Below are 25,635 nucleotides of genomic sequence, written 5' to 3'. Positions count from 1 at the left end.
ATCCTCGCTGGGGTCTTTGAGTGCACTTGAGGAGTGGAGCTCAAACCAGAGTGTTGCCAGGCCGGGCCAACCCTACAGTGCTTTTCCTGGGAGGCCGGAGTGTTTGGGGGCGGGTTTTGGGTCTCTCAAACTGGGAGTCACTAGCTCCCGCCTGCTTCTTCCCTTGCGGGCCCGACCTCTGAGAGCCCCCTCCTCGCCTTCCTGCCTGCCTGCTTGCCTGCCTCTCTGGCCCCGGGTCTATTTTCAGGCTGTTTAGTCACTGGCAGCCACGCGATTTCCTGTTCTGGAGAAAGTATTCGGAGCTCCCGCTCAGTGTAAATGTTTACACGGCCCCCGGCTGGGCCACCACCCCGCGCTTAGAGTGGGGTGGAGATGCGGGGGGTTGGCTGGGGAGTGGGTGGGGGGAGAGGGCTGTGGGCCCAGGAATGTAAATCTCCGGCTTCCCGGAGCTCTCTGCCTCTTCCTCCTCCTCCTTCTCTTCTTCCTCCTCCTCCCCACTCATCATCATCATCATCAATCGTATTTATTGAGAGCTTACTGTGTGCAGAGCACTGTACTAAGCGCTTGGGAAGTACAAGTTGGCAACATATAGAGACAGTCCCTACCCAACAGTGGGCTCCCATCCCAACAGCCCCGGGTCCCCAGGGCAGCCCGCCTCAGACGAACTTACCTCCTCTCCCTCATTTAGACTGGGCAGTTGGATGTCTGGCTTGGATTCTGGACTCTTTGGGTCTCTCTGGGCCTCTGGGACATTTGGAGGGGGGCGGGAACAAGGGCTGTGCCCACCGGCCCCCAGACCTCCTTTCTCAGAACCCCTCTCCCCGGCCACCACCACCGGTGCTTCCCACCCTGGAAGGACCCAGGGTGGGAAATGAACCCTGGACCGACCCTGCAACTCGCCCTGTATTCACAGAGCTTCTCCTCCCTCTTCGGGGGTCCCCGGGTGCGCTGGGGCCGCGTGAGAGATGACCAGAGTGAGAGAGCAGGGACCTGCTAGGAGGCTGGAGGATGGGCCAGCTGATCCTCTCAAAGCCACCCATTTCCAGCCAGGAGTTTCGGTGAACTTGTACTTCCCAAGCGCTTAGTACAGTGCTCTGCACACAGTAAGCGCTCAATAAATACGATTGATTGATTGATTGGATGGGGTCTGAACTGCCAGGAGGTACAACGTTGTAATTACAGAGCTCTGGGGCTAACCTCCCCACCCATCTGCTTTCTTCCTCCTGGACCCCTCCCATTCCCAATCTGGGCAGGGTCCAGGCTCCTTCCACTGGACCACACTGCTTCTTGTAGGCCCTGCAGAGAGGTTGGGGGGGCTGAAGGACTGAGAGGCCAATCCGTGGCTTTCCCCCTGACCTCTGGGAACTACAGGATTTGGAGGAGAAAGGGGAGGAAGCGGTTGCCTGCTTTGGGGTTTGGGAGGTGTTTTGAGGGTGGGGGCACATTGCTGCCCCCCCCCCCCCGCCCCGATTGTTCTCCTCAAGGCTAGGCATGGTTTTGGAAGAGACTCCTGGAAATGGGAGCTGAGAAGAAACCGGGCCCAACCTGTCCCTGTCCCTCTCCCCTGATTCCTTCCCCCCGCCCCCCCCCCGCCAACCTCAAAGCCTGTTGAATCTGGGAAAGACGTCTTTTCTCCCGTCTCCATTCCGTGGGTCTCCCTGCTTCCTCCAAATCCTGCCCAAATGCCTGGAGCCCCGTTTGCTTGCCAGCACGCCGAATCCTTCCCACTCCTTCTCCCTCTTTCCCACACCCACGACCTCCCCACCTGCCCCTGACTCGCTTCTCACCCCCTCCCGGACCGCGGGCGCTTTTCCACTGGGGACTGAGGGCAAGTGCGGGCAGGGGCGGCGGGGGTGGCTGGGAGCCCGGATCAGGCAGGAGCCTGGCTGGGGCTCTCCCCGGCTCAGCAATCCAGGGGGGCTGCAGAGAGGACGGGTATGGCTGGGTTCCCTGTCACCCTCACCACGCTCTGATTGCACCTCTCGTTAGCCCTAGACCCTCAGCCCCTGGGCTCTGCCCTCTTTTCCTACTTTAGCTCTCTCTTCTCTGTCGCTTCCTTGGTTTCTGTGTCTGTCCGGTTTTATCTTTCTGTCTCTTTCTCTATCTCCCTCCTTCTCTGTTTTGTCTCTTTCTGCCTCTGCCTCTCTTGCTTTCTCCAACCCTGTCTCTGTCTTCATCTCCCTCTTGCTCTCTCTCCCCTTCTCTGTCTTCAACCCTTCCTCCTCCACTCTATCCTGCTCAGAGGATAATAATAATAATAATGGTATTTGTTAAGCACTTACTGTGTGCCAAGCACTGTTCTAAGCACTGGGGTAGATACAAGATAATCAGGTTGTCCCACGTGGGGCTCACAGTCTTAAACCCCATTTTACAGATGAGGTAACGGAGGCACAGAGAAGTTGAGTGGCTTGCCCAAGGTCACACAACAGACAAGTGGCAGAGCCGGGATTAGAACCCACATCCTCTGACTTCCACTCTTTCCACTAAGCCACGCTGCCTCTCGATGATGAGGATGAGTTTGCTGTCTGGCCCAGCCTTCCTTGGCTGCCCTTTCACCCCAGAGCTGGGCCACCGGGGAGTCAAGCAGCGGCAAGGGAAGAAGGGAAGACTCCCAGGGGAATCTTGACTTTTGCCCACCCTCTCTGAGGATCTGTGGGCTTTCCACCCAAAGGGCCTGGTGAGGGTGTGCCCCCCAATATTCCCTGCTAGACTCCACCCTAGCAATTTCTGGGTGGGATGGGAAGGAAAGGGAACAACCTCTGGTTGGTTGGGAACTCCACCTCTCTCCATCCCCCACCCCAAGCCTGCACACCCTTCTTCCCATCTCTGGAACTTGGGGCCGGGCTGGCTGCAGGCACGGACATGCAGAGCTTGACTGGAAGGGCCCACACAGGACGACCCCCCCTTCCTCTCCCTCCCCCGACCCAAGGTCTTTGGCTCCAAGATCACATTTGCGGTGGGGGTACTGGGGTGCGCTGATCGAGACTGTGTCACTGTTGTTCTGCTCCTAAAGCTGTCAATTCACTTGCAGCGTATTGAACCCTGGTACCGTAAGGGGGCAAGGCAGTGTGGGGGCAGGAAGGGGGGCTGAACACAGAGGGGATGTAGAGGGGGTCGGTTGGTTCTTGCTCTTTCAGAGCTCTGTGGAATTGGAGGTGGGGATTAGTGACAATCTAGTGTGGAGGGGGAGGAAGTGGGGGAGTGACAGGGCTCCAGGCTGTGAGCTCCTTTGTATCCTATTTTGCACAGACTGACTGACAGCCCCAGTCTCAGCTGGGAAAAGGCAATCACTGGATCCTCACAATCTCCCAGTCTAACTCCCCTTCCCTCCGAATCTGGTGGAAACATGTGCCACTCCCCCCGGCTCCCTTCTCTACCCTACCTCCCCAGTCCTAGCTTCCCTGAAGCCACCCACAAGTCCTCGGTCTGGAGGGAAGAAACTGAGGAAGAGCCCTTAGCTGCCCTGGATGTCCCAATCATTGACACATGGCTTAGAACAGTGCTTTGCACATAGTAAGCGCTTAACAAATGCCATTATTATTATTATTATTATGGGTCCACTCCTTGCTCCTCTTACTAATTAACCCATAATCCATCCAGCCTCATTTCCTTAGAGACTCCATTGATTTCTCTCTCTCTCTCTTCCTCCCTCCCTCCCTCCTCCCTCCCTCGTCCCTCCCTCCCAAGCCAAACTGAGCCTTCTTCCCTTCCATTTTCTCTGATTTATCCCCTTTACTTGTCCTTTTCCACTTCACCCCCCTGCCCTGCTACTGAGTTATGCCAGAATCATTCATTCCTTCATTCAGTCGTATTTATTGAGCCCTTACTGTGTGCGGAGCACTGTACTAAGTGCTTGGGAGAGTTCAACACAACAATTTAAACAGACACATTCCCTGCCCACAAAGAGCCATCCAAACCCCACTGCTCATTCTCTGATGGCTCATTCCCTTCAAGCACATTCATGCCTCTTTTATCCTAAAAACACCTCATGACCCTCCAGCTCTGACCCCATCTCACTCCTCCCATTACTGACCAAACTCCTCCAATGAGTTGTATACACCCACTACCTCCTCTTCCTTTCCTCCAATTCTCTCCTTGACCTTCTACAATCTGGTTTCCTCCCTCTTTGCTCCATCGAGAAGCAGTGTGGCCTAGTGGAAAAAGCACAGGCCTGGGTGTTAGAGGACCTGGGTTCTAATTTAGGCTTTGCCACTTGCCTGCTATGTGACCTTGGGTAAGTCACTTACCTTCTCACTGCCTCATATTCCTCAATCTCTAGCCTGTAAACTCACCCTCTAGACTGTAAGCTCATTGTGGGCAGGGAATGTGTCTGTTTATTGTTATAGTGTACTCTCCCAAGCACTTAGTACAGTGCTCTGCACACAGTAAGTGCTCAATAAATACGATTGATGGAATGAATGAAGGGATTCGATACACGCTCCCCCTCCTACTTAGACTGCCCCATGCAGGACAGGGACTATGACCTGATTAACTTGTATCTACCCCAGTGCTTAGAACAGTGCTTGACACAGAGTTAAGTGCTTAATAAATATCATGGTTTGAGACCTCTTTCTCCCAGGTCACCAAGGACCTCTTACTTACCAAGTATCAGGGACTCTATTTCCCCTCCTAATCTTCCTCAACCTCTTGACTGCCTTAGACACTGTGGCCCACTCCCTTCTCTTGTAAACACTAACCTTAGTTTCTCCGACACAATCTCCTCATAGTTCTCCTACCTCTCTGTCTGCTCCTTCTCACTCTCTTTCTCAGGTTCTTTCTCTGCTTCCCACCACCTAACATTGGGTGTCCTTCAGTGGCCTGTCTGGGTCCCCTTCTATTCCCAATCCACACCCACTCCCTTGGGGAGCTCATCCACTCCTACAGCTTTGACTACCACCCCTATTTCAGACGGCTCCCAGATCTACCTCACCAGTACTGACCTCTCTCCCCCTCTGCAAATCTTGTATTTTCTCTACTTCCAGGACATCTGCACAAGGATGTCCTGCCAGAACCTCAAGCTTCAATTTGTCCATAACTGAACACCTCATCTTCCCTCCCAAATCCTCTCCTCCACCCAACTTTCCCATCACATGTCTTCCCACTCCTTAAGAACCTCCAGTTGTTGTCCATCCACCTCTGCATCCAACAGAAACTCCTTACATCAACTTTAAAGCACTTAATCAGCTCTCCTCCTCCTACCTCACCTCCCTGATTTCCCACTACAATCGATTGATTGAAATACTATGGCACAGGCACCATCTACCAGCCTCATGGATCCCCGCATTCCAAGACCTGAGAGCAGCCCAGTGGGGCCGGAAAGATTCCAAATTAGTTCTCTCTGACTCGTTAGTTCTGCGTATCCTGCCCTCCCCTGTTCATGCCCAGCTCTGTCCCACTAGTTGTCCCCCAGAAGCCATGCTTCCTTTTTCATGTGACTTCAAAATGAAAAGTTGGTATCTATGCCCAGTGGCAAGCCCTGCGAAGGCTGAGGGCTTTCAAGCTCCCCCAACTGCCCCATCTCCTCCCACCTACCTGCTCTTCTCCCCTGCTCCCCTCCCAGTCCTGCTCTCCCAGACAAGCTCCAGCCACCGCACCTCTGCCTCTGAACTCCTGTCCTTTCCAATCCCCCTACTCGGCACACCCTCCCTTCTCTTCCACTCCACTCCACACCAGCCCCTGACTCTGTCCCTCACCTCCCCTGAAACTGCAACACTCACCCATGGGAAACTCCCCAGGCTCCCAGCATCTGGCAATGTTCACTGCAACCCTTAATGTGGGAAGCCAGAACTGTAATGGGCTATGAACAGCTGCGCTGGGTTCTGTACCTAGATCTGTTTCCGTATTTTTCATTTGAGTTTGCCCTGCCTCCTCTCCCTCACTGCCCCATCACCGCCTTCCCCTGGAGAGCAGAGGGTGAAGGGAGAGAAGGCCTGTCATCTGATACACGCACACACATGCCTATCCCTTTGTACTTAAGAGGCCACTGATGGTGAAGTTTATCGGTGTGGGGTTGACTAAAAGGCAAATTCGGGACACACAATGCCAAGCACACTTCAAATGTTGTGCTGTCATGTTTGATATTTGTAGTGCCTGGCACTGTTTTTAGTTTTGCCACCTAGTCTCTTGATCCTTACAAAGCTTCTGATCAAAAAGAGCCACTCCTTTCTCACTTGCCATGCTGGTCTATCCACATAATTGACTCCTAGTTTTCAACGGAGATGCAGCGTAGTCTCAGGCTTAGTTTTACCAGGTCATTTAAAATCATGTCCTCTGCCCTCCTTGCTTTCGGTTTCCCAATATCAGCTCTCCATCCAGCAGCTGTTTGGGTATCCTGCTGGTGCTCATTGTCCTCCCATGTCCCACCCAGCGGAGCTTTGTGGAGGTAAGCATGGCTGCAACGCCAAAAGACTGACTTTGTTTGGAAACTTCATTGTCTGTGATGCTGTCTTGCCATTTGTTGCCGAGTGTAGCCCGTAGAAGACGCTGGTGTAACAGCTCAAGGGGCCGGATGCGATGTCTGTGTGTTGTCCAGGTCTTACAGCCGAGGAGAGAGTGGGATGGCACTACAGCTCTGTCGACCTTTGATTTGGTCTGGAGCAGATACTATGCCGTCGCTACACTCGGTCTGACAGTTCTGGTTATCTTGATTCGTTTTTCTACTTACTTGTCTACTGTGGCATCGTTGGTCGGCGTGCTGCCTAGGTAACAGAATTTTGTGACGGCGGTTAGCTCTGTGCTGTCAATATGAATTTTTGGTCATGTGTATGGCTTCCCTGGTGCAGGCTGGTACATCACCTCAGTCTTCTTTAGACTGATCTTCATCCCATTATGCCTGGATGATTTGGCCAAGCAGTTTTCAATCATTAGCACGACTTCTTGGGTGTGTGCCTCCACAGCAATTCTTGAATGACTATCTCCAGAACTTTGGTTGATGCCCAAAGCTTATTGAGGTGGGAGAGCTTCCCAGAGGTCCTAACATCTGGCCGGTCACACCGTCATGAAACGGTCTTGGAACCTTGATGATGGGACTCTGACCGTGGAGGTCTTGGATAAAGTGTGGTCGCTGCGTCTCTCCTGGATGGTTCAATTATTCATCTTCTTGAAGGGAGGGAGGGGACTGACTCAGATGAGCTCTCGAGGTCCCTCCCTACTCTGCTCTGGAACTCGCCAATACGCTAAGTGATCCTGGATCCTGATGGCTGGTTTCAAAGCCCCAGGTCCCTGGTGATGGTGCAGGGGGTGGAGGGGCGGGGACAGTGACGGAAATCCAAGGACCCCCAGTGTGTCTGCTCCTCCGCTCTCCTTCAACCCCACGAAATGGCTGAGCAGAGAAGCCTGGGACCAGTCATACTGCTGGGAGCACTGAGCTCTGGGATCCGCCACCTCACGCAGCCAGCAAACCCTCTATTCTGTGCCTCGTGAATCCAAATTCTGGTTCAACTGAGTGCCAGGATTTTGGAGATGGAGGTTGCCATAGAAACCAAAGTCCTTAATTAGTAGCGGTAGCTATAATAGTGACGGTGATGTCGATGATGAAGATGATACCAAAATTTTCACCTCATCCTGGTGCCCGTGAGGAGAGCTTCAGCTGGGCCACCTAATCCCACTCACCCTGCCCAAGCCTTCATTGGCCATGCCTGAAGAGAGGAGAAGGGGTGAATTCCCTGCTTCACAGGTGAGAAAACCGAGGCCCAGAGTTTAAGGGGCTTGCCCAAGGTCACAGAGAAGGCAGTAGAATGCATGTCTCCTGCCGCCTAGCACCGCCGCCCCTGGAGTAAAAAGGAGCCCCGTCCTGCCCCCCGCCCGTGGGGGGTGGGGAAGGGGGCAGCCCTGTAAGGATGTCTACTTTGTCTTTGCAGATTCGATGTCCTGAGCAGCCCGCTCTAAGATGAAGCTATGGAAGTTGGCAGCTGTCGTCTCCATGATCTGCAGCTCCATGCTGTCCGTCTACGTGTGTAGAGACACATTTCGCACTGGCCGACAACTCAGCTCCGCTCGGCCTCCCGCCAACAGGGGAGGCCTCCGCAGATCCCCCCGGGCCCTGGACCACCGGAGACCCCTGATCTCTCAGTGTAAGAACCCCAGGCGGTCTCCTTCCCTGCAGCTGGGGCCTGTCCGCCCCTGAGGGACATCCAGGCCTGCTCCAGTGTGGCCCTCCGACCCCTGCCTGACCCCTGGGGAGGTAGGGGGTGGAACACTGGGCGTCAGAGAGCTGGCGACCATGACTTCCCTTTCCCTGTCACTGCACCTATACGTTCCCGCGTCCGGTGCGGATGCCCGACCCGCTGCCAGTCCAGATGGCTTCCCGTTCATGCCCCGCCCGAAAGAGCACGATCCTGGAAGTCAGAGGACCTGGGTTCTAATCCCAGCTCTGCCACTTGTCTGCTGTGTGACCTTGGACAAGTCACTTAACTTCTCTGTTCCTCAGTTCGCTCATCTGCAAAATGTGGATTCTATGCCTGTTCTCTCTCCTACTTAGACTGTGAGCCCATGTGGGACCTGTTGATCTTGTCCCTACCCCAGCGTTTAGTATTGTGCTGGGTTCATAGTAAGCACTTAACAAATATTCTTCTTCTTCTTATTATTATTATTTTCATTCTCCAGCCCCCACCAGGACAGAGTTATCTGCCTCGGCCCAGGGAGGGAAAGCCCTAGCAGGGGTAGCAGAAGTGGTGGCGGTAATGGGCAACCCCGCCCTGGGCTCCCACTCCCCCCGCCTGCTAAGCAGGGGGCTGAGGGAGAGGGTCTCATCCATCACTCTGAGAAGGCCTTGCTGCTCCCCCTGCACAAAGCCCAGGGAGCTCTGAAGGGCACATAGGCCAGGTTTCCCTGTCGCTCAGTGCAGATCCCAAATGAAGTCAAAATGTGAAATATATAACCTCCTCCCCACAACCCTGGGTAACGTCCAGTCTTCTGGCAGTCACCATGCCGCCAACTGCACCGGAGAATCAACTGAACACAAATAAACTCACTCTCTCTGGCTCCTGGTCCCCCGGCCCCAGACCCCCTCCCGGGAATCCAGCCCACGGGCCCAGGGTCTCTTGGTCCCATAATGGGAAGGGAGAGCAGGAATCCCACACTTCGGTCCAGAGCCCTGCCAAGGGGGAGGTGGTGGGGGCAGGTCCTGACCTTGCCATATGCTAGAGGCTCCTGAATTGGGGATGGAGGCTAGGCACTACCTGTGGGGTTGTACTGAAATGGGACATAAGAGTTGAGGAAAATCTTTGAACATCCTGTCCCCAGCCTGATTGCTCAGTGTATTCAGTTGAGATCAGAATCCACTGAATGCCGTCAGGAGGCAGAGTCCCCATAACCAGGGCTGGCTGGCTGGCCGTCACCGATCCCTGCTGTTGGGGCTGGGAGTCATCAGGGAATTGGTTGCCCTGACCGGCCTGGGCTAACTGACTGGCTGGCTGCTGTTGCCATCTGCTTCTCTCAGGAGCCCAGCCTGGGACTTACAGTTGGGGGATGCAATCGTCCAGGGCCCCCAGCTCCTCCTCCCCCTCCCACCTCCCAAGCTGGGCCCTTCGCTGCCTCACCTGTGCTGTGTGGCTGCCGCCTGCGCCCAAGTCCAATCCAGCCTCTGGTCTTCGCAAGGTGAGTAGCCCATCTGGAAACCACGTGCCCGGGCAGAAGCCACGAGCCTCCCGGCCGAACCCGCTCCGGCCCAGACGGGACGTCCTCCAGAGGGGCCCTCCCCTGGGTCGACCTGGGTCTCTGTGGAGGCTAAGCCAGAGTCGGCTGTTTACCCAGCTGGAGGAGGGTGTGGACAGGAAGGGGAGCCACGGATGGGTCACAGAGGACAGAGAAGGGGCCAGGGAGCGCTCATCTGACCCGCAGAGCCACGCAGAGGTTTCCCTTGAGCGCCCAGCTCCAGCCGGGCACCCCGCCCTCTAATTACCTGGGCTTCCCGGAGAGGGGTCCGCAAGTCATTTAGCGTGGGTGTGTGTGGCTGGATGGAAATGTACCATTAGGGAGTTTACAGGCCCTGTGGAGCCTGGAAGCCTAAGAACCTGCCGAAATAGTGTGGAGGCTCCAGAGGTCACGTCTCCCATCCTCCTGCCTCCAAACCAGATTGGCCGTTGCCCAATTTAGGGGCAGGGCCAAGGGACAGAGATTTCTAGGGAAGATACTTTCCCTAACCTATTCCAGGGATCGGCAGCCCCTCCCTGCTAGGCAAGTCTTCCTGATGTCTAGCTGGTATCCTTTCTGCTGAAAGCTGGCACCTCCACCAACGCTGCTGTATCAACCCTTAAGTTCTGTAAGCGTTAGTTGCCTGGGTCTGGCCGTCTCGCCAGCGGGGCCATGCTACCTGGATGCTGTTTCCCTCGCCCCACTTTCCCAGTGCCAGCCACTGCTCAGGTCAAGGGGACTCCACCCAGTCCTCTGGTAGGGTTGGAAAAAATAAGTGGCTTAGACTTTTGGGCCTACAGAAGGAGACCAGCCGGGCAAGAAAGACACAGCCCGTGTCCTCGGGGAATACTTGGGCTAGGGGAGACAGACAGACAAATCCTCCTTCTTGTCCCCTGCATTTGAGCTATTGTGTGTGGCTTAGTGGAAAGAACGTGGGCTTGGGAATCAGAGGGCTTGGGTTCTAATCCCACCTCCGCTACTTGTCTGCTGTGTGACCTTGGGCAAGCCACTTAACTTCTCTGTGCCTCAGTTACCTCATCTGTAAAATGAGGATTAATACTGTGAACCCCATGTGGGACAACCTGATCACCTTGTATCTGCCCCAGTGCTTAGAACAGTGCTTGGCACATAGTAAGTGCTTAACAAATACCATTATTAATAATATTATTATTATTATTATTGTGTTCACTGCGTTTCCTCCCATCTGGAGTGTCCTCTACTTGCCTTGTCCTCAAGTTCCTTCCTTCTCTCCCTTTCCTCAAACCCTCCCTCCTCCGTGAACCTTTCCTGACTCTGATTATTTGGATCCCTCACTGTGTCCCCTGCATTCAGGTATAGAGCTGACACTTTGCCCCATGTTTGGGTTTCAGCTATTTGCGCTCTTCTGTTCCTTTTAAGTTCTCTGCCCCTGTCATTGGCACTTTATGTCTACTTGTCCATTTGTGACTTTATGTCTGTCCCATCTCCCCTATCAGCCTCTCCTCCCTCTGTCCCTGCCCCCAGCCTCCAGGCCAGGACTCTGCCCACAGTGATGGAACAACGAACATGTCCCTGTCATAGGATGATTCCATGAAAGAGTTGAGGGGGATAGCTTGTTGCTTTCCCATGGCCAGACAAACGTGTCCAGAGGGGCCCAGCCCACTAGTGGATCTGATGGTTTGATATTTTTAGATCTTCTCACCTTTAAGGGACTTAAGAAACACGTCCACTGATGTCCCAGGGGCAGATTTCAAGAGACATTCTCCCACCTGTGAGGGATAGGTCTGCCCTGAGCCAGGGGGAAGGACAGGATGCCCTTTGACATCTGGAGAACCCTCCTCCTGCTTTCCCTCCTGCACACCCACCCCCAACCCCCCAGCTCTGGAAATCTATAATTGAGACTCTGCATGCCTGCACACCTGAAGCCCAACGGAACTCATGCCTGAGCACGTCCCCAGGGAAAACGGAAAAGGAATTGTCAGTGTAATTATTCATTCATCCGATCGTATTTATTGAGTGCTTACTGTGTGCAGAGCAGTGTACTAAGCACTTGGAAAGTACGATTCAGCTATAGAGAGAGACAATCCCTGCCCACAATGAGTTTACAGTCTAGAAGAGATTAGGGATTAGGGATTTTATCAACTGGAGAGGTCATCTCATCCATTCCCCTGCCTCTGGGCTGATTGAGCCCCCTCCCTTTTGGGATCCCCTGCTATTCAGCCCCTTCCCAGCTTCCTGTGTGCAGAGGAGCCAAGTCTCCCTCGTCTGAGTGAGATTTCGCTCTCCTTTTCCAAGTCTCCCCCTCCCCACCCCCATCCCTCTCCTGGGTTACAGCAGTGGTTGCAGCCTGTTTAAATAAGGGATTTTAAATCCCACTCATAATGCTTTTGACGTCGCTCTCATTTAAAGCCAAAGAGAACCTGGAGGCAGAAGGGAGAGGAGAGAGAAAGAGAGAGAAAAGGAGAGGGAGAGAGAGGAAAAGGAGACAGGGAGAGAGGGGCAAAGAGGCAGGAAGAAGGGGGCAGGGAGAGAGGGAGAGAAAAGCTAGGAAGAAACAGAGGTACAGCTACTTATAAATCAATCAATCACATTTATTGAGCATTTACTGTGTGCAGAGCTTTCATTCATTCATTCAGTTGTATTTATTAAGCGCTTACTGTGTGCAGGGCACTGTACTAAGCTCTTGGGAAAGTAGAATACAACAATAAACAGTGACACTCCCTACCCACAATGAGCTCACAGTCTAGAGGACTGTACTAAGCCTTTGGGAGAGTATGAAGACAGGGAAGTAGAGGCAGAGAGAGGGGGAGTCAGGGTTAGAAGCAGGGAGGGAGACAAGAAAGATGAAGGTGAACCAGGTATAGAGGCATGAAGAGAGGGACAGAGGAAAAGCATGGAGTGTTGAAGACAGAGAGATGGAGAAAGCCAGAAAAAGGGAGATAATAATAATAATAGCATTTATTAAGCGCTTATTATGTGCAAAGCACTGTTCTAAGCGCTGGGGAGGTTACAAGGTGATCAGGTTGTCCCACGGGGGGCTCGCAGTCTTCATCCCCATTTTACAGATGAGGGAACTGAGGCCCGGCGCTTAGAACAGTGCTTTATATATAGTAAGCGCTTAACAAATACCATTATTATTATCATTATTATTAAGTGAATTGCCCAAAGTCACACAGCTGACAATTGGCAGAGCAGGGGTTTGAACCCATGACCTCTGACTCCAAAGGCCAGGCTCTTTCCACTGAGCCACGCTGCTTCTCATAATGGAGATGGAGAGAGTTGGTGCCAGAGAACTTCTGTCATCCAGGCTTGCGCCCTGTGGGTCCTAGAGAGCTCCGCACACCAGGCAGAAGATGGGTTCCGGCCCCACGGGCAGGGAGTTGTGCTGATGCTGGGTGGGTCCGCGAGGTTTTGACCCCGCCCCGGATTCCTCTGCCCCCTGGGCACATTTTTCCTTTGCTCTGAAATCCAGGTGAGCCTTCCAGGAAAAATGTAATCCCAGGATTTCCTCCCTGTCACTCCTTAAATCATGAAAGCAGAGTTTCCCAGCAGTCACCTGGTCTCCAACTCCCCTTCTCCCCACTCCCTGGTCCTCTAATCCCTTGGCTCCTGCCCTAGGGGAGCTGCGCTGAACCTAATTACCTAGTAAAAGTGAACTCTGAGGCCTGAGAACATAAAAGCTGCCATTCCCAACTCAGGCTCCCCTCCCCTGCCCCAGGGTCCATCCTGAAAGCAGCACCAGGATGCTCAGAGGGACTGTTTAGTTGTAGTCTGCCTGGACCTCTCATCTCTGCCCCCATCTCTATGGTTAAGGATGGGTCATCCCACACCCCTGACTTTCTCCTCAACCCTAACATTCCCATTAGGGACCCATTATGGACCACTTGATGGATTTCACCAAACCCCTCGAACTTTCATATCTATTTGGTTCGGCTTTCTGTAAGAACGGATTTCCCTGCTGGTTGAAGATGTTGGGGGAAGGCCACCAGCCCCCTTCCCCTCCACCCCCCGCCCCAACCCCAGTTCCCCAACCTGGCTTGGGACAGACTCCCACCCCTCAGCAAACACCCCTTGCCCTCTGCCTCCCTCCATTGTCCAAATGCTTAACCCAAAGAGGCTGAACCCTCATCCAAACCCAGGACCCAGTGCGTCTCTCTGCCCGTGGTCCTCAGGGGAATTAGAAAAGAGTCAGGACTGCCTCCAGGCTTCCGGGCTGAAATGGTAGGTCTGGGGGTTGAGATGAATGATGAATAGGGGCTACACTTGAGACAGTGTCTTCACAGACACATCCTGCCTCTGGCTGCTCCTGGACCCCTGTGGGAGGAGGTGGTCAGAAATACTGCTGTATCTTTTCACCGATAGGCTGGGGCCTGTGTATGCTGCCCAGGTTGGCCTGTGCTTTACTTTAGGATTTGAAATCTCCTGGTCTGTGTGGCCTGTCTACTCCTCTTGGAGTCCCTAAGTACCAGCTTCTCCCTTCCTTTGATTAGCTGGAGTCTAGAGAGAAAGGAAAGGAAAGGAGAATGAAGAAAGGAGAAAGGAAAGCTCCAGGGGGGATGTAGAATCAAATGTCTCTTTCCAAGAAGTTGAATCCAACTCAGAAGTAATCGTTACCAGCTTGGTAATGAAAACTCCCTGAGAGCCTCAAGTGGTTTTGTTTCTGGGGGATTTCCCCGTCAATTTTTCACTTGGGAAGCGGGGTTGCCCTTCCTTGAGCAGACTGGAGAAGAGAGGAACGGAGAGGGTCAGTGACTTGCCTAAAGTCCCACAGCAGATCAAGGGCAGAGCCTGGGTCTCCCAACTCTCAGCCCAAAAGGGTTTTGGCCAGTGACCCCATACTGGCTTCCACAATACTCCTGAGTATCCTTTCCTTTCTTGCCCCCCCTGCCTTATAGCCTGTGCATTCCATGATCTATACTGCCCTTGCCCCTATGGCCGGCTGCAGATATTGGCTGCCCTGAGGCCCACAGCATAATGCGATGATAGCCAATCGGAAGGTGACCTGAATCCGCCCAAACCCATACTTACATGAACCTAGAACAGCAGTAGTAGTAATGACACTTATTGAGCATCCACTGGGTGCAATTCACTGTACTGGGTTCTTGTGAAGTACAAAGCCAGCATATGACACATTCCCTGCTCACAAGCAGTTTACACTCTAATGGGGGAGTCAGACAAATGACTCTCTCCAGGATGGCTCGTGACCCCACCGCTGTGCTCCAGAGCCTTTGCATTCCCCTCCCAGATCCCTGTGAACACGGCATCATCGCTTCCAACTCTGGTGGGGCTTTTACATTTTCAGTCACTGCTATCCTGTAACCCCCTCTGATAGTGCGCCCTGAGACTGCAGCCAATCTGGGAGAGAGCCCCAGCCCTCCCAGCCCCCCTGGGGTACTGGGGCCGATGAGTGTCCCTGATGGTCGACCGCTGGAACCAGATGTGAAACATCTGGAACCTCGCTGGCCCCACAGACACAACAGCCGTGAAAGCGATCACAGAGCTCTGGGCTGGGACACGCGGGAGGCCCGTGGGAGAGAGAAGCCGCACCGCTCTCTGTAAATAAAGTGTCTCGGGCGGGCAGGTGGCAAGAAAATCCTCCTGACCTGTTAGCGGAGTGGTGCTCCACAGCTGGGAGTCATCAGCTCACTTCCACCCCACCCCCTTCCCCACAGATCGGAGGGGGTGGGGTTGGGCCCGTCTGGAGAGTGGTGGGGCGCAGGGCTGGGGAGAGTTTGGCATCTGGGAAACCCCGACTGGGGAACCAGGCCTCTGTGGCTGTCCAAGGTCAGACCAAGTTGTGGGATGAAAATCAGTAACTGTAATGGGATCCGTACCAGCAGGTTGTCCTGAAGGGTGAGCCAACTGGGGCCCTTGCCCTGGGGCCCCAAGCCTTAGGGGCCCTGCCCTTCCCAGTGAGCCGGACTGAGGGATGATGAAGGGTGGGTCAGAGCGGTCGCAGGCTCGCGCCCAAGTCCCAGCATCCCCTTGATGCCGCCACCTCCCTCTGCCACCCGGCCCAGCAGCAACTGTCCAGAGCTTGGTTCTCTTGAAAGTGCTGGGCATTTGCAGCAGTAGCGTCACTCCCGAGGCCGGGGGAAAAGGAGTGTGTGTTGCGTGGAGATTAAAGTGTGGAAATTTCATCCTTTAAACTCTCCCCCCAGTCAACAGGGCCCTCACAGCCTCAATTGCCCAGGCCCTGCATCTGTTCCCTCCCCCCACCACACCCCACCCAAACTGTAGGGGCGGTCCTGAATATCTCCAATGTTGATTGAGTGCTACTGCATGCAGAGCACTTTATCTGGGTCCTGCTGTATTTAGACCACTGAACTGGGCTCTTAGGGGACATTCAGAAGGAGTAAAATGTGTGATCCTTGCTCTTGAACCTTATAATAATAATAATAGTGGCTTTTGTTAAACACTTTGCCACGGTGCCAAGCACCGTGCTAAGTTGTGTTCCATCCGGAGCTCCCAGTCTAAGTAGGGGGAGGGAGAACAGGTATTTAATTCCCATTTTGCAGATGAGGAAACTGAGGCCCAGAGAAGTGAAGTTATTTGCCCAAGGTCATTACAACATGCTAATGGAAGAGGCAGTATTAGCACCCAGATCCCCTGAGTTCCGGCTCTGTGCTCTTTCCACTAATGATGGTTTTTGGTATTTGTTAAGCACTTCCTATGTGCAAAGCACTGTTCTAAGCGCCCGGGGGATAAAAGGTGATCAGGTTGTCCCACGTGGGGCTCACAATCTTAAACCCCATTTTATGGATGAGGTAACTCAGGCACAGAGAAGTGAAGTGACTTGCCCAAAGTCACACAGCTGACAATTGGCAGAGCAGGGATTTGAACCCATGACCTCTGACTCCCGAGCCCGGGCTCTTTCCACTGAGCCACGCTACTGCTTCAGTGTCTAATGTGGGGGGCATACCAAGCGACGAATATGCCACAGTTAAGGGTGAGAGGCTACACACACACACACATGCACAAAATCGACACGTGTCAATAAATCAAAACAAAAAAATCCATAATTGTGTGCTGAGTGGCTGATGGAGTGATTAGAACAAGGAGGGGGAGGGGCGCGCCCAATAAATACTATTGATTGATTGGGATCTATCAAGAGGACTTGTTGGGAGAGGTTTTTCAGAGGGCTTTGAAGTTGGAGGAGGCTATGGTTTGGTGAGGCCCAGAGGGGAGGGAGTTCTGAGTTGGGGGAGATAGGAGCAGTGGGCCAGAGGATGGAGAGCGAGGGACAGTGAAGTCTGCTTGGGAAGAGCGGAGATCACGAACCAAGGAAGCGGGGTGGGGTGGGCAAAGAGGGCAGCTAGGGAAGCAGGCTGGGATGGAGACCCCACGAAGTATTTATTCCCGATGCCGGGGTGAGCTGCCTGACATCACTGGCCAGTTGGCGACGATGGCGAGGGCGGGCTGGTTGTGCGGTCAGCGGAGGAGGAGAGGCCGAGTCCCGATCCCTCCGAGGTCTCTTCCGCCCCAGACGCCCCACCGCACTGACCGCCCACCTCGCCCCCCGTTTCCCCCTGCAGACCGAGCTCTGTTCGAGAGCTACACCGAGGGCGAGATCCGCGAACTCGTCGCCACGCTGGTGGAGCGCTACAGCCCGACCATGAACTCCGGCGGGCACGAGCTGCCCCTCTCGGGCCGGGCCGGGGCGCGGCGGAAGCGGGCCCGGGCCCGTCACAAACCCTGCGGGCTGCGGGAGCTAGAGGTGAGCGTGAACGAGCTGGGGCTGGGCTACGTGTCGGATGAGACGGTCCTCTTCCGCTACTGCAGCGGCACGTGCGAGACGGCCGTGCGCGTCTACGACCTGGGGTTGCGCCGGCTGCGGGAGCAGCGGCGGGTGCGCAAGGAGAAGGTGCGAGCCCAGCCCTGCTGCCGCCCCCTCGCCTACGACGAGGGCGTCTCCTTCCTGGACTCCAAGAACCGCTACCACACGGTCAGCGAGCTCTCGGCCAAGGAGTGCGGCTGCGTGTGTCCTGGGCCGGGGGCGGCGAAGGAGTTCTGGGGGTGTTGGGCCGACCCTGCCCGGCTCTTGGGCCGCCGGGTCATCTACCTCAGGGGCACGGCTGGACTCCGGCGGGGCTCCCGCTCCCTTCCTCCGCCCGCCCCCCAGGCCCGGCGCCACCCGCTTTCTCCCCTTGGGTGGGAGCCCTTGGGGGCCGAGACGCCGTGCCGATCGGAAGCCAAGGACTCTACCTCCTACACGAAGCCTTCCCAGGCTACCTCCTCTCCCACCCCAGGCCGGGGCCCCTCGGCAAGCTCGTGTCCAAGGGGGTGGCTCCGCTCTCGCTTTCCGGAGGGCTGTAGCCGGGGCCGTCCAAGAAGGAGGTGGAGGAGGAGGACGGACGGTGCTGTTCGGACGGCCGGTCTGTCGGGCTGGGGAGGGGTGGGGCCCGTAGGCTCTCAGGCCCCGGAGGAGGTGGTTCTCCGGGGGCCGGAGCCTCGGCGCACGGTTGGGTGGGATGGGATTGTACACACACCGTATAGCCACTGTCTGAAAATGTACAGGAAATGATATTCTATATATGTGAATCTAACTATATCTATATCTATATAAAATATTGATGGAGCTTTCCGGGACCCTGCCGTGTCCATCTGGAGACTCTGATGCGTCCTGAAGGGGTGCTCGTTCGGGTGATTTGGGACAGGGGAGAGGGAGCTGTCGGCCCCCCACCCTCACCACCCCAACTGCTGCCCAGTCTACCCCTGCTCCCCAGTTCTCCAGACACAGAGGGCCAGCCTCTGAGTTGAGCTAGCACGCTGGGAACTCCCTTCCCCCCTCTGCTCCTTTTCCTCCTCCTCCTCATTCTCCACCTCCTTCTATTCCCCTCCTCTTTTCCCTCTCTTGGCTCTTTGTGGCCCGTGTGGCCCGTGGCCCGTGGGGCTTGTGGCCAAGCCCCTGCCTCTGGGAAGGTCTGTTGGATTCACCCTGTTCTTCCCACAGCCGAATCCTCTCTCCCAAGGATCCCTTTCTCCTACCCCAGTAGCCCAGCCAGAGCACCCCTCTGGGAAACGGTCAATGTCTCTTGTGCGCCAACTGTAAACTGGGCCAGGTACGGAGGGCCGAGGGCAGGGGGCATTACTCCTAGGTGGGTCTGAGGGGAGGAGAAAACACCGGGGTCCAAGCTCATCCGGCGGCTCAGGCCCCCACACCCCACTGGGACCCTCGCCTCTCCTCAGGCCGTGCTTCCCTTGGTCTGATTCCCTTGAGGGTCATCCAGGCCAGACCAGGAGAGTCCCTGGCTGTCACCAAAGATGGATTGCTGCCCCCCACCATGCCCCATCCCCTGCCTTGTGTGCCCAGATCATCATCATCATCATCAATCGTATTTATTGAGCGCTTACTATGTGCAGAGCACTGTACTAAGCGCTTGGGGAGTACAAATTGGCAACATATAGAGACAGTCCCTATCCAACAGTGGGCTCACAGTCTAAAAGGGGGAGACAGAGAACAAAACCAAACATACTAACAAAATAAAATAGAATAGATATGTAGAAATAAATTAAATAGAGTAAAAAAATATGTACAAACATATATACATATATACAGGTGCTGTGGGGAAGGGAGGGAGGTAAGATGGGGGGATGGAGAGGGGGACGAGGGGGGAGAGGAAGGAAGGGGCTCCATCTGGGAAGGCCTCCTGGAGGAAGTGAGCTCTCAGCAGGGCCTTGAAGGGAGGAAGAGAGCTAGCTTGGCGGATGGGCAGAGGGAGGGCATTCCAGGCCCGGGGGATGACGTGGGCCGGGGGTCGATGGCGGGACAGGCGAGAGCGAGGTACGGTGAGGATGACTGGCAGGGCGGGGGGGTGGTACCCTTTTTAGGAGGATGCCCACAGCAAGATGCTCTCCCTTCCCCTCCTTCCCTCCCAGGGCAGCTGCACCGAGCCAGTTGGTGACTGAAGGTCCCTTGACCTCTCAACCCTCCCACCCACCCAGGGCTGAGCATTGCTGCCTGATGCTGCTGAGTTGGCCCCGGGGGGCCTGGGCCCGCCTGGCGGGTGGGCGGCGCTCAGCCTTTGTCTAAATAGATCGGCTCTCTCTGTACTATCTAAAAATACCCTGCACCCCTCCCTGCCCCCACCACACCAAACCCTCCCCCTGAGGGACTTTGGAAGAATCTTCCTCAGCCCAGAGCGCAGACTCCAACTGGGACTTGTTTGTCTGTGGGGTCTGGAAGAACTTGGGTGGGTGGGCTGGAGTTCCCGAAACCAAGAAGATGCCCAGGAGTGTGGTGATGGGGAAAAAAAAATCAAAATCGGCTGTGTTTAGACTCCACCCCCGATGCCACCCAGTTCTCTGCCAGCCCCTCTTGCTGTTCAGGAAAGCGGCTCATCCGGACGGCTGGCGCTCTTGGCCCTCCCCCCGGCTTCCTCCGGCTCGGCAAGGATCGGGTTCCCTGTATCTGGAGTCCACGCGCTCTTCAAACCCAAGCCAGAATGTGGAGAAAGAAGACCTGAGGTGGGGAGGAGGGAGGATGCGATGGGGCTTCCCCCCAGCCAGATGGAAAGGCAGGGGGCCCTACATAACAATTCCTTCCATTTGTAGAGCGTTTTGTAGAATCAATCAATCAGTCAATCAATCGGTGATATTTATTGAGCACTGCACTAAGCAACACTACAATAGCGAGCCCGTTGTTGGGTAGGGACCGTCTCTATATGTTGCCGACTTGTACTTCCCAAGTTCTTAGTACAGTGCTCTGCACATAGTGCTCAATAAATACGATTGAATGAATGAATGGAGTAAAAGTAGAATTCCGAATAATAATAATAATAATGATGGCATTTATTAAGCACTTACTATGTGCAAAGCACTGTTCTTAGCACTGGGGAGGTTACATGGCAATCGGGTTGTCCCACAGGGGGCTCACAGTCTTAATCCCCATTTTACAGATGAGGTAACTGAGGCACAGAGACGTTAAGTGACTTGCCCAAAGTCACACAGCTGACAATTGGCAGAGCCGGGATTTGAACCCACGACCTCTGACTCCAAAGCCCGGGTTCTTTCCACTGAGCCACGCTGCTTCCGAAGTTATTTCACTTCTCATTCTCCCCTCACCATAACTCTTTGAGGTAGGGAGAGGCAGACTCTGCTATGCCCATTTCACTGATGTGGAAACGGAGGAACAGAGAGGTTGAGCGAAATGCCTGAGCTCACACAGCAGGCCAGTGACAGAGCCGGGGTGAGAACTCAGGTCCTCCTGACTCCCTGTCTATACTCTTCCCGGTGGACCATGCTGCTGCTTTCCTGAAACTTCATCCAAGTCCTCATTTTCCCTACTTCCTCTCCCTTCTGCATCACTCTTGCACTTGAATCTGTTTCCTTTAAGCATTTCACATTCAGCCCCACAGCACTTACGTACGTAACTGTAACTTATTTTCATGTCTGTCTCCTCCTCTCGACTGTAAGCTCCTGATGGGCAGGGAACGTCTCTACCAACTCTGTGTGTTACTGTACTCTCCCAAGTGCTTAGTAATAATAATAATAATAATGATGGCATTTGTTAAGCGCTTACTATGTGCACAGCACTGTTGTGCTGTAGTACTGTAGTACAATGCTCTGCACATAGTAAACGCTCAATAAATGCCATTGATTGATGGATTAACAATGATAATAATGATGATGGCATTTATTAAGCGCTTACTATGTGCAAAGCACTGTTCTAAGCGCTGGGGAGGTTACAAGGTGATCAGGTTGTCCCACGGGGGCTCACAGTCTTAATCCCTATTTTACAGATCAGGTAACTGAGGCCCAGAGAAGTGAAGTGACTTGCCCAAAGTCACACAGCTGACAATTGGCGGAGCCGGGATTTGAACCCATGAACTCTGACTCCAAAGCCCGGGCTCTTTCCATTGAGCCACGCTGCTTCTGGTTCATCTAACCTTGGGGCCAGGCTAGCTACAAAAAGGCTTTGGCCTAGGATGGGATTGCAGTTCTGAGCTCCCAATACTCCCTGACCCTACTCCCTGCCCTGCCAGTCAGACACCTTTCTGAAAACAACCTGGCTCTTTGCAAGTCCTCAGTGAACGGGAGCAAAGCAGAGTGAAAAAAAGGGGAATTGATTCCCCCAAATATCCTGCCACCAGGTTGAAGGGGCACCCGTTGAATTGCAAAAGTGGCAGGTTCGAAACAAATGAAAAGAAACACTTCTTCCCCCCTGAGTGGGGAGAAGGGGAAACCGGTGGAATTTGTTCCCACAGGAAGGCCGAACCCTCAATAGGTTCAAGAAGTGGTTGGAGAGATCATGGGTGGTGGATGATCGATCCCCAGCTGGGGGTGTGGGGGGGAATCCAGGAGAGGAGCCTGAGGAGATCACCGTTTAGTACAGTGCTCTGCACACAGTAAGCGCTCAATAAATACGATTGAATGAATCACCGCTCTCCTAGTGTCTGGGTGCTGAGGTCGGAGACAGGACCCTGAGCCGGATGGACTGTGGAGTCATTTATGGGTGGGGTTGGGAACGGGGTGCTACATGCACTTCGTCCACAGTGATCGCGGTGACGGGGCCGGGGCCGGAGCTGGAGTTTACATTCCTGGGTATGACTGTGGCTGGGAGCCCCCGAAACAACCCAAGTTACACTCTTGCCACTGTCGGCTCTCTGCCTGCACCCAAGGAACAACGGAATCCAGATCCTCGCCCTCCTCCCCATCTTCCTCCACTAGTACCCCCTCCACCCCCTCATATGGTGCTTCCCTGGCCCTACCTGGCATTGGGTGGGCACAGTTCTGCTGGTGGGGGGTGTGCTGTCTAGGAGTAAGACCCGATCTAGAAGGTGACCCACAGATAATTCATCGTCGCAAAGGGAGATTGTTGTTCAGGGGCTCGGGAGGGGTATATCTGGATCTTTCCAAGCGCTTAGTATGGTTCTCTGCACACAGTAAGCGCTCAATAAATAGGATTGAATGAATGAATGAATGGATCCTTTGCCGGAACGGAATCCAGGCCAGAAGAAATACAGAGGAAGCGGGTGATGTGATCTTCCAGACTCCTAGGGGTCCTGGCCAGAAAAGCCAACCCCTGATACCAACTCCACGGTGCCCTTGGCCAGGGAGAGTCCCACAAGGTATGTTTGATTTGGACCCGGGGCTGATTTTTTTTTTTAATGGTATTTGTTAAGTGCATTCATTCATTCATTCATTCATTCAATCGTATTTATTCATTCACTCATTGAATCGTATTTATTGAGCACTTACCATGTGTAGAGCACTGTACTAAGCGCTTGGGAAGTACAAATCGGCAACGTATAGAGACGGTCCCTACCCAACAACGGGCTCACAGTCTAGAAGGGGGAGACAGACAACAAAACAAAACATATTAACAAAATAAAATAAATAGAATAGTAAATATGTACAAGTAAAATAGAGTAATAAATCTGTACAAACATATATACAGGCGCTGTGGGGAGGGGAAGGAGGTAGGGTGGGGGGATGGGGAGGGGGAGAGGAAGGAGGAGGCTCAGTCTGGGAAGGCCTCCTGGAGGAGGTGAGCTCTCAGTAGGGCTTTGAAGGGAGGAAGAGAGCTAGCTTGGCGGATGTGCGGAGGGGGGGGCATTCCAGGCCCAGGGGAAGGACGTGGGCCGGGGGTCGATGGCGGGACGGGCGAGAACGAGGCACGGTGAGGAGGTTAGCGGCAGAGGAGCGGAGGGTGCGGACTGGGCTGTTGAAGGAGAGAAGGGAGGTGAGGTAGGAGGGGGCAAGGTGATGGAGCGCCTTGAAGCCATGGGTGAGGAGTTCCTGCCTGATGCATAGGTTGATTAGTAGCCACTGGAGATTTTTGAGGAGGGGAGTAACATGCCCAGAGCGTTTCTGCACAAAGATGATCCGGGCAGCAGCGTGAAGTATAGACTGAAGTGGGGAGAGACAGGAGGATGGGAGATCAGAGAGGAGGCTGATGCAGTAATCCAGTCGGGATAGGATGAGAGATTGAACCAGCAGGGTAGCGGTTTGGATGGAGAGGAAAGGGGGGATCTTGGCGATGTTGCGGAGGTGAGACCGGCGGGTTTTGGTGACGGATTGGATGTGAGGAGTGAAGGAGAGAGCAGAATCGAGGATGACACCAAGGTGGCGGGCTTGTGAGACGGGAAGGATGACAGTGCCGTCAACAGTGATGGGAAAGTCAGGGAGAGGGCAGGGTTTGGGAGGGAAGATAAGGAGTTCAGTCTTGGACATATTGAGATTTAGGTGGCGGGCAGACATCCAGATGGAGATGTCTTGAAGGCAGGAGGAGATACAAGCCTCAGGGGAGGGAGAGAGAGCAGGGGCAGAGATGTAGATTTAGGTGTCATCAGCGTAGAGATGATAGTTGAAGCAGTGGGAGCGAATGAGTTCACCAAGGGAGTGAGTATGGATAGAGAACAGAAGGGGACCAAGAACTGACCCTTAAGGAACCCCTACAGTAAGGGGACTACGTGCCAGGTACTGTTCTAAGCACTGGGGTAGATCCAAGGCAATCAGGTTGGACACAGTCCATGTCCCAGGTGGGGCTCCTAGTCATTATCCCCATTTTACAGAGGGGGTAACTGAGGCCCAGAGAAGTGAAATGACTTGTTCAAGGTCACACAGCAGAAAAGAGGCAGAGCTGGGACTAGAACCCAGATCCTTCTGATTCCCAGGCCCATGCTCTATCCACCAAGCCATGCTGCTCCAAAGGGGCTGGCGAACATGGCCATCGCGGCAGGCTAGATGTGGCGGGGAGAGTGTGGACCTCAGGATGGGTTAAGGGGCCCGAGGAAGGTCCTGGGGTCCGTCACTGGGCTGGGGGGACAGTTTTCGCAGGAAAAAGCTGAAGGAGGTGGGAAGTTATGTAGTCTGAACCATGGATGACAACATTTCACTGTGAGTGTGGAGGATGAAAAGGAGGCAGGATGGAGTGGCTACACAGAGCCTCAATCTGGGGGTCTCTCTGGCCCCGCTTAGAAGCAGGGGCAGCTTTGGAGTCAGAGGTCATGGGTTCGAATTCCGGCTCTGCCAATTGTCAGCTGTGTGACTTTGGGCAAGTCACTTCACTTCTCTGGGCCTCAGTTCCCTCATCTGTATAATTGGGATTAAGACTGTGAGCCCCACCGTGGGACAACCTGGTTACCCTGTAGCTTCTCCAGCGCTTTGAACAGTGTTTTCCACATAGTAAGCGCTTAATAAATGCCATTATTATTATTATTTTTTTTTTAGAGAAGCAGCGTGGCTCAGTGGAAACAGCACAGGCTTTGGAGTCAGAGGTCATGGGTTTGAATCCTGGCTCTGCCAATTGTCAGCTGTGTGACTTTGAGCAAGTCACTTCACTTCTCTGGGCCTCAGTTCCCTCATCTGTATAATGGGGATTAAGACCGGGAGCCCCCCGTGGGGCAACCTGATCACCTTGTAACCTCCCCAGCGCTTAGAACAGGGCTTTGCACATAGTAAGCGCTTAATAAATGCCATTATTATTATTATTATGTGCTGTGTGGGGGCCTGACGGCCCCAGACTGAGTTCTGAGGTTTGGCTGGGGAGAAAGTGGTTTGTATGAGCTGGCTCTTTCCGTCCCGCCCTGTTAGGGTGGGTTTCTGTGCCCCACCCCCCTCCCACCAGGATGCTCTGGCTGTGGTTTCCCTTTGTCTCTGCAGCTTGGCTGACTCAGCCCCTGGGGGGTGGTGGGGGAATCTCTGGGGTACAGGATGAGTAGGTGAGGCCATGTTGGGGATCTGGAGGTGGTGTGGGTGCTGTGCCCCATGGAGAGGAACCCTAAATTCCAAAGGGGCCCATTCAGCCTCCTGGGCAGAAGACTGGGCTGGAGCCCTACCCATATCCATAGGACGGGACTGGGAGAGCTACATGTCGACATGCAGGTCATGGGTTCTATTCCCGGCTCTGCCGCTTGTCGGCTGTGTGACCTTGGGCAACTCATTTCACTTCTCTGGGCCTTAGTTACCTCATCTGTAAAATGGGGATTAAGACTGTGAGCCCCACATGGGGCAACCTGATTACCTTGTATCTACCCCAGTGCTTAGAACAGTGCCTGGCACATAGTAAATGCTTAAAAC

General features: G+C 54.2%; 1 protein-coding gene across 1 annotated transcript in view; it reads left to right on the top strand.

Moving 5' to 3' along the window:
* The window catches only part of NRTN (neurturin), a 62,734-nt gene extending 38,304 nt beyond the window's left edge, over positions 1-24,430 (top strand). The window contains exons 2-8 of the mRNA XM_038771763.1: positions 7,860-8,072; positions 17,148-18,102; positions 19,558-19,619; positions 19,942-20,001; positions 22,108-22,155; positions 22,625-22,682; positions 24,394-24,430. Coding sequence (XP_038627691.1) covers positions 7,889-8,072; positions 17,148-18,102; positions 19,558-19,619; positions 19,942-20,001; positions 22,108-22,155; positions 22,625-22,682; positions 24,394-24,430 — 1,404 coding nt within the window. The 5' untranslated portion in view covers positions 7,860-7,888. The remainder of the gene's footprint in view (positions 1-7,859; positions 8,073-17,147; positions 18,103-19,557; positions 19,620-19,941; positions 20,002-22,107; positions 22,156-22,624; positions 22,683-24,393) is intronic.
* Positions 24,431-25,635: the final 1,205 nt, after the last annotated feature.

This window comes from Tachyglossus aculeatus, chromosome X1 (assembly GCF_015852505.1).
Source record: "Tachyglossus aculeatus isolate mTacAcu1 chromosome X1, mTacAcu1.pri, whole genome shotgun sequence".
Taxonomy (NCBI): Eukaryota; Metazoa; Chordata; class Mammalia; order Monotremata; family Tachyglossidae; genus Tachyglossus; species Tachyglossus aculeatus.
This window is presented reverse-complemented; position numbering and strand designations above follow the sequence as displayed.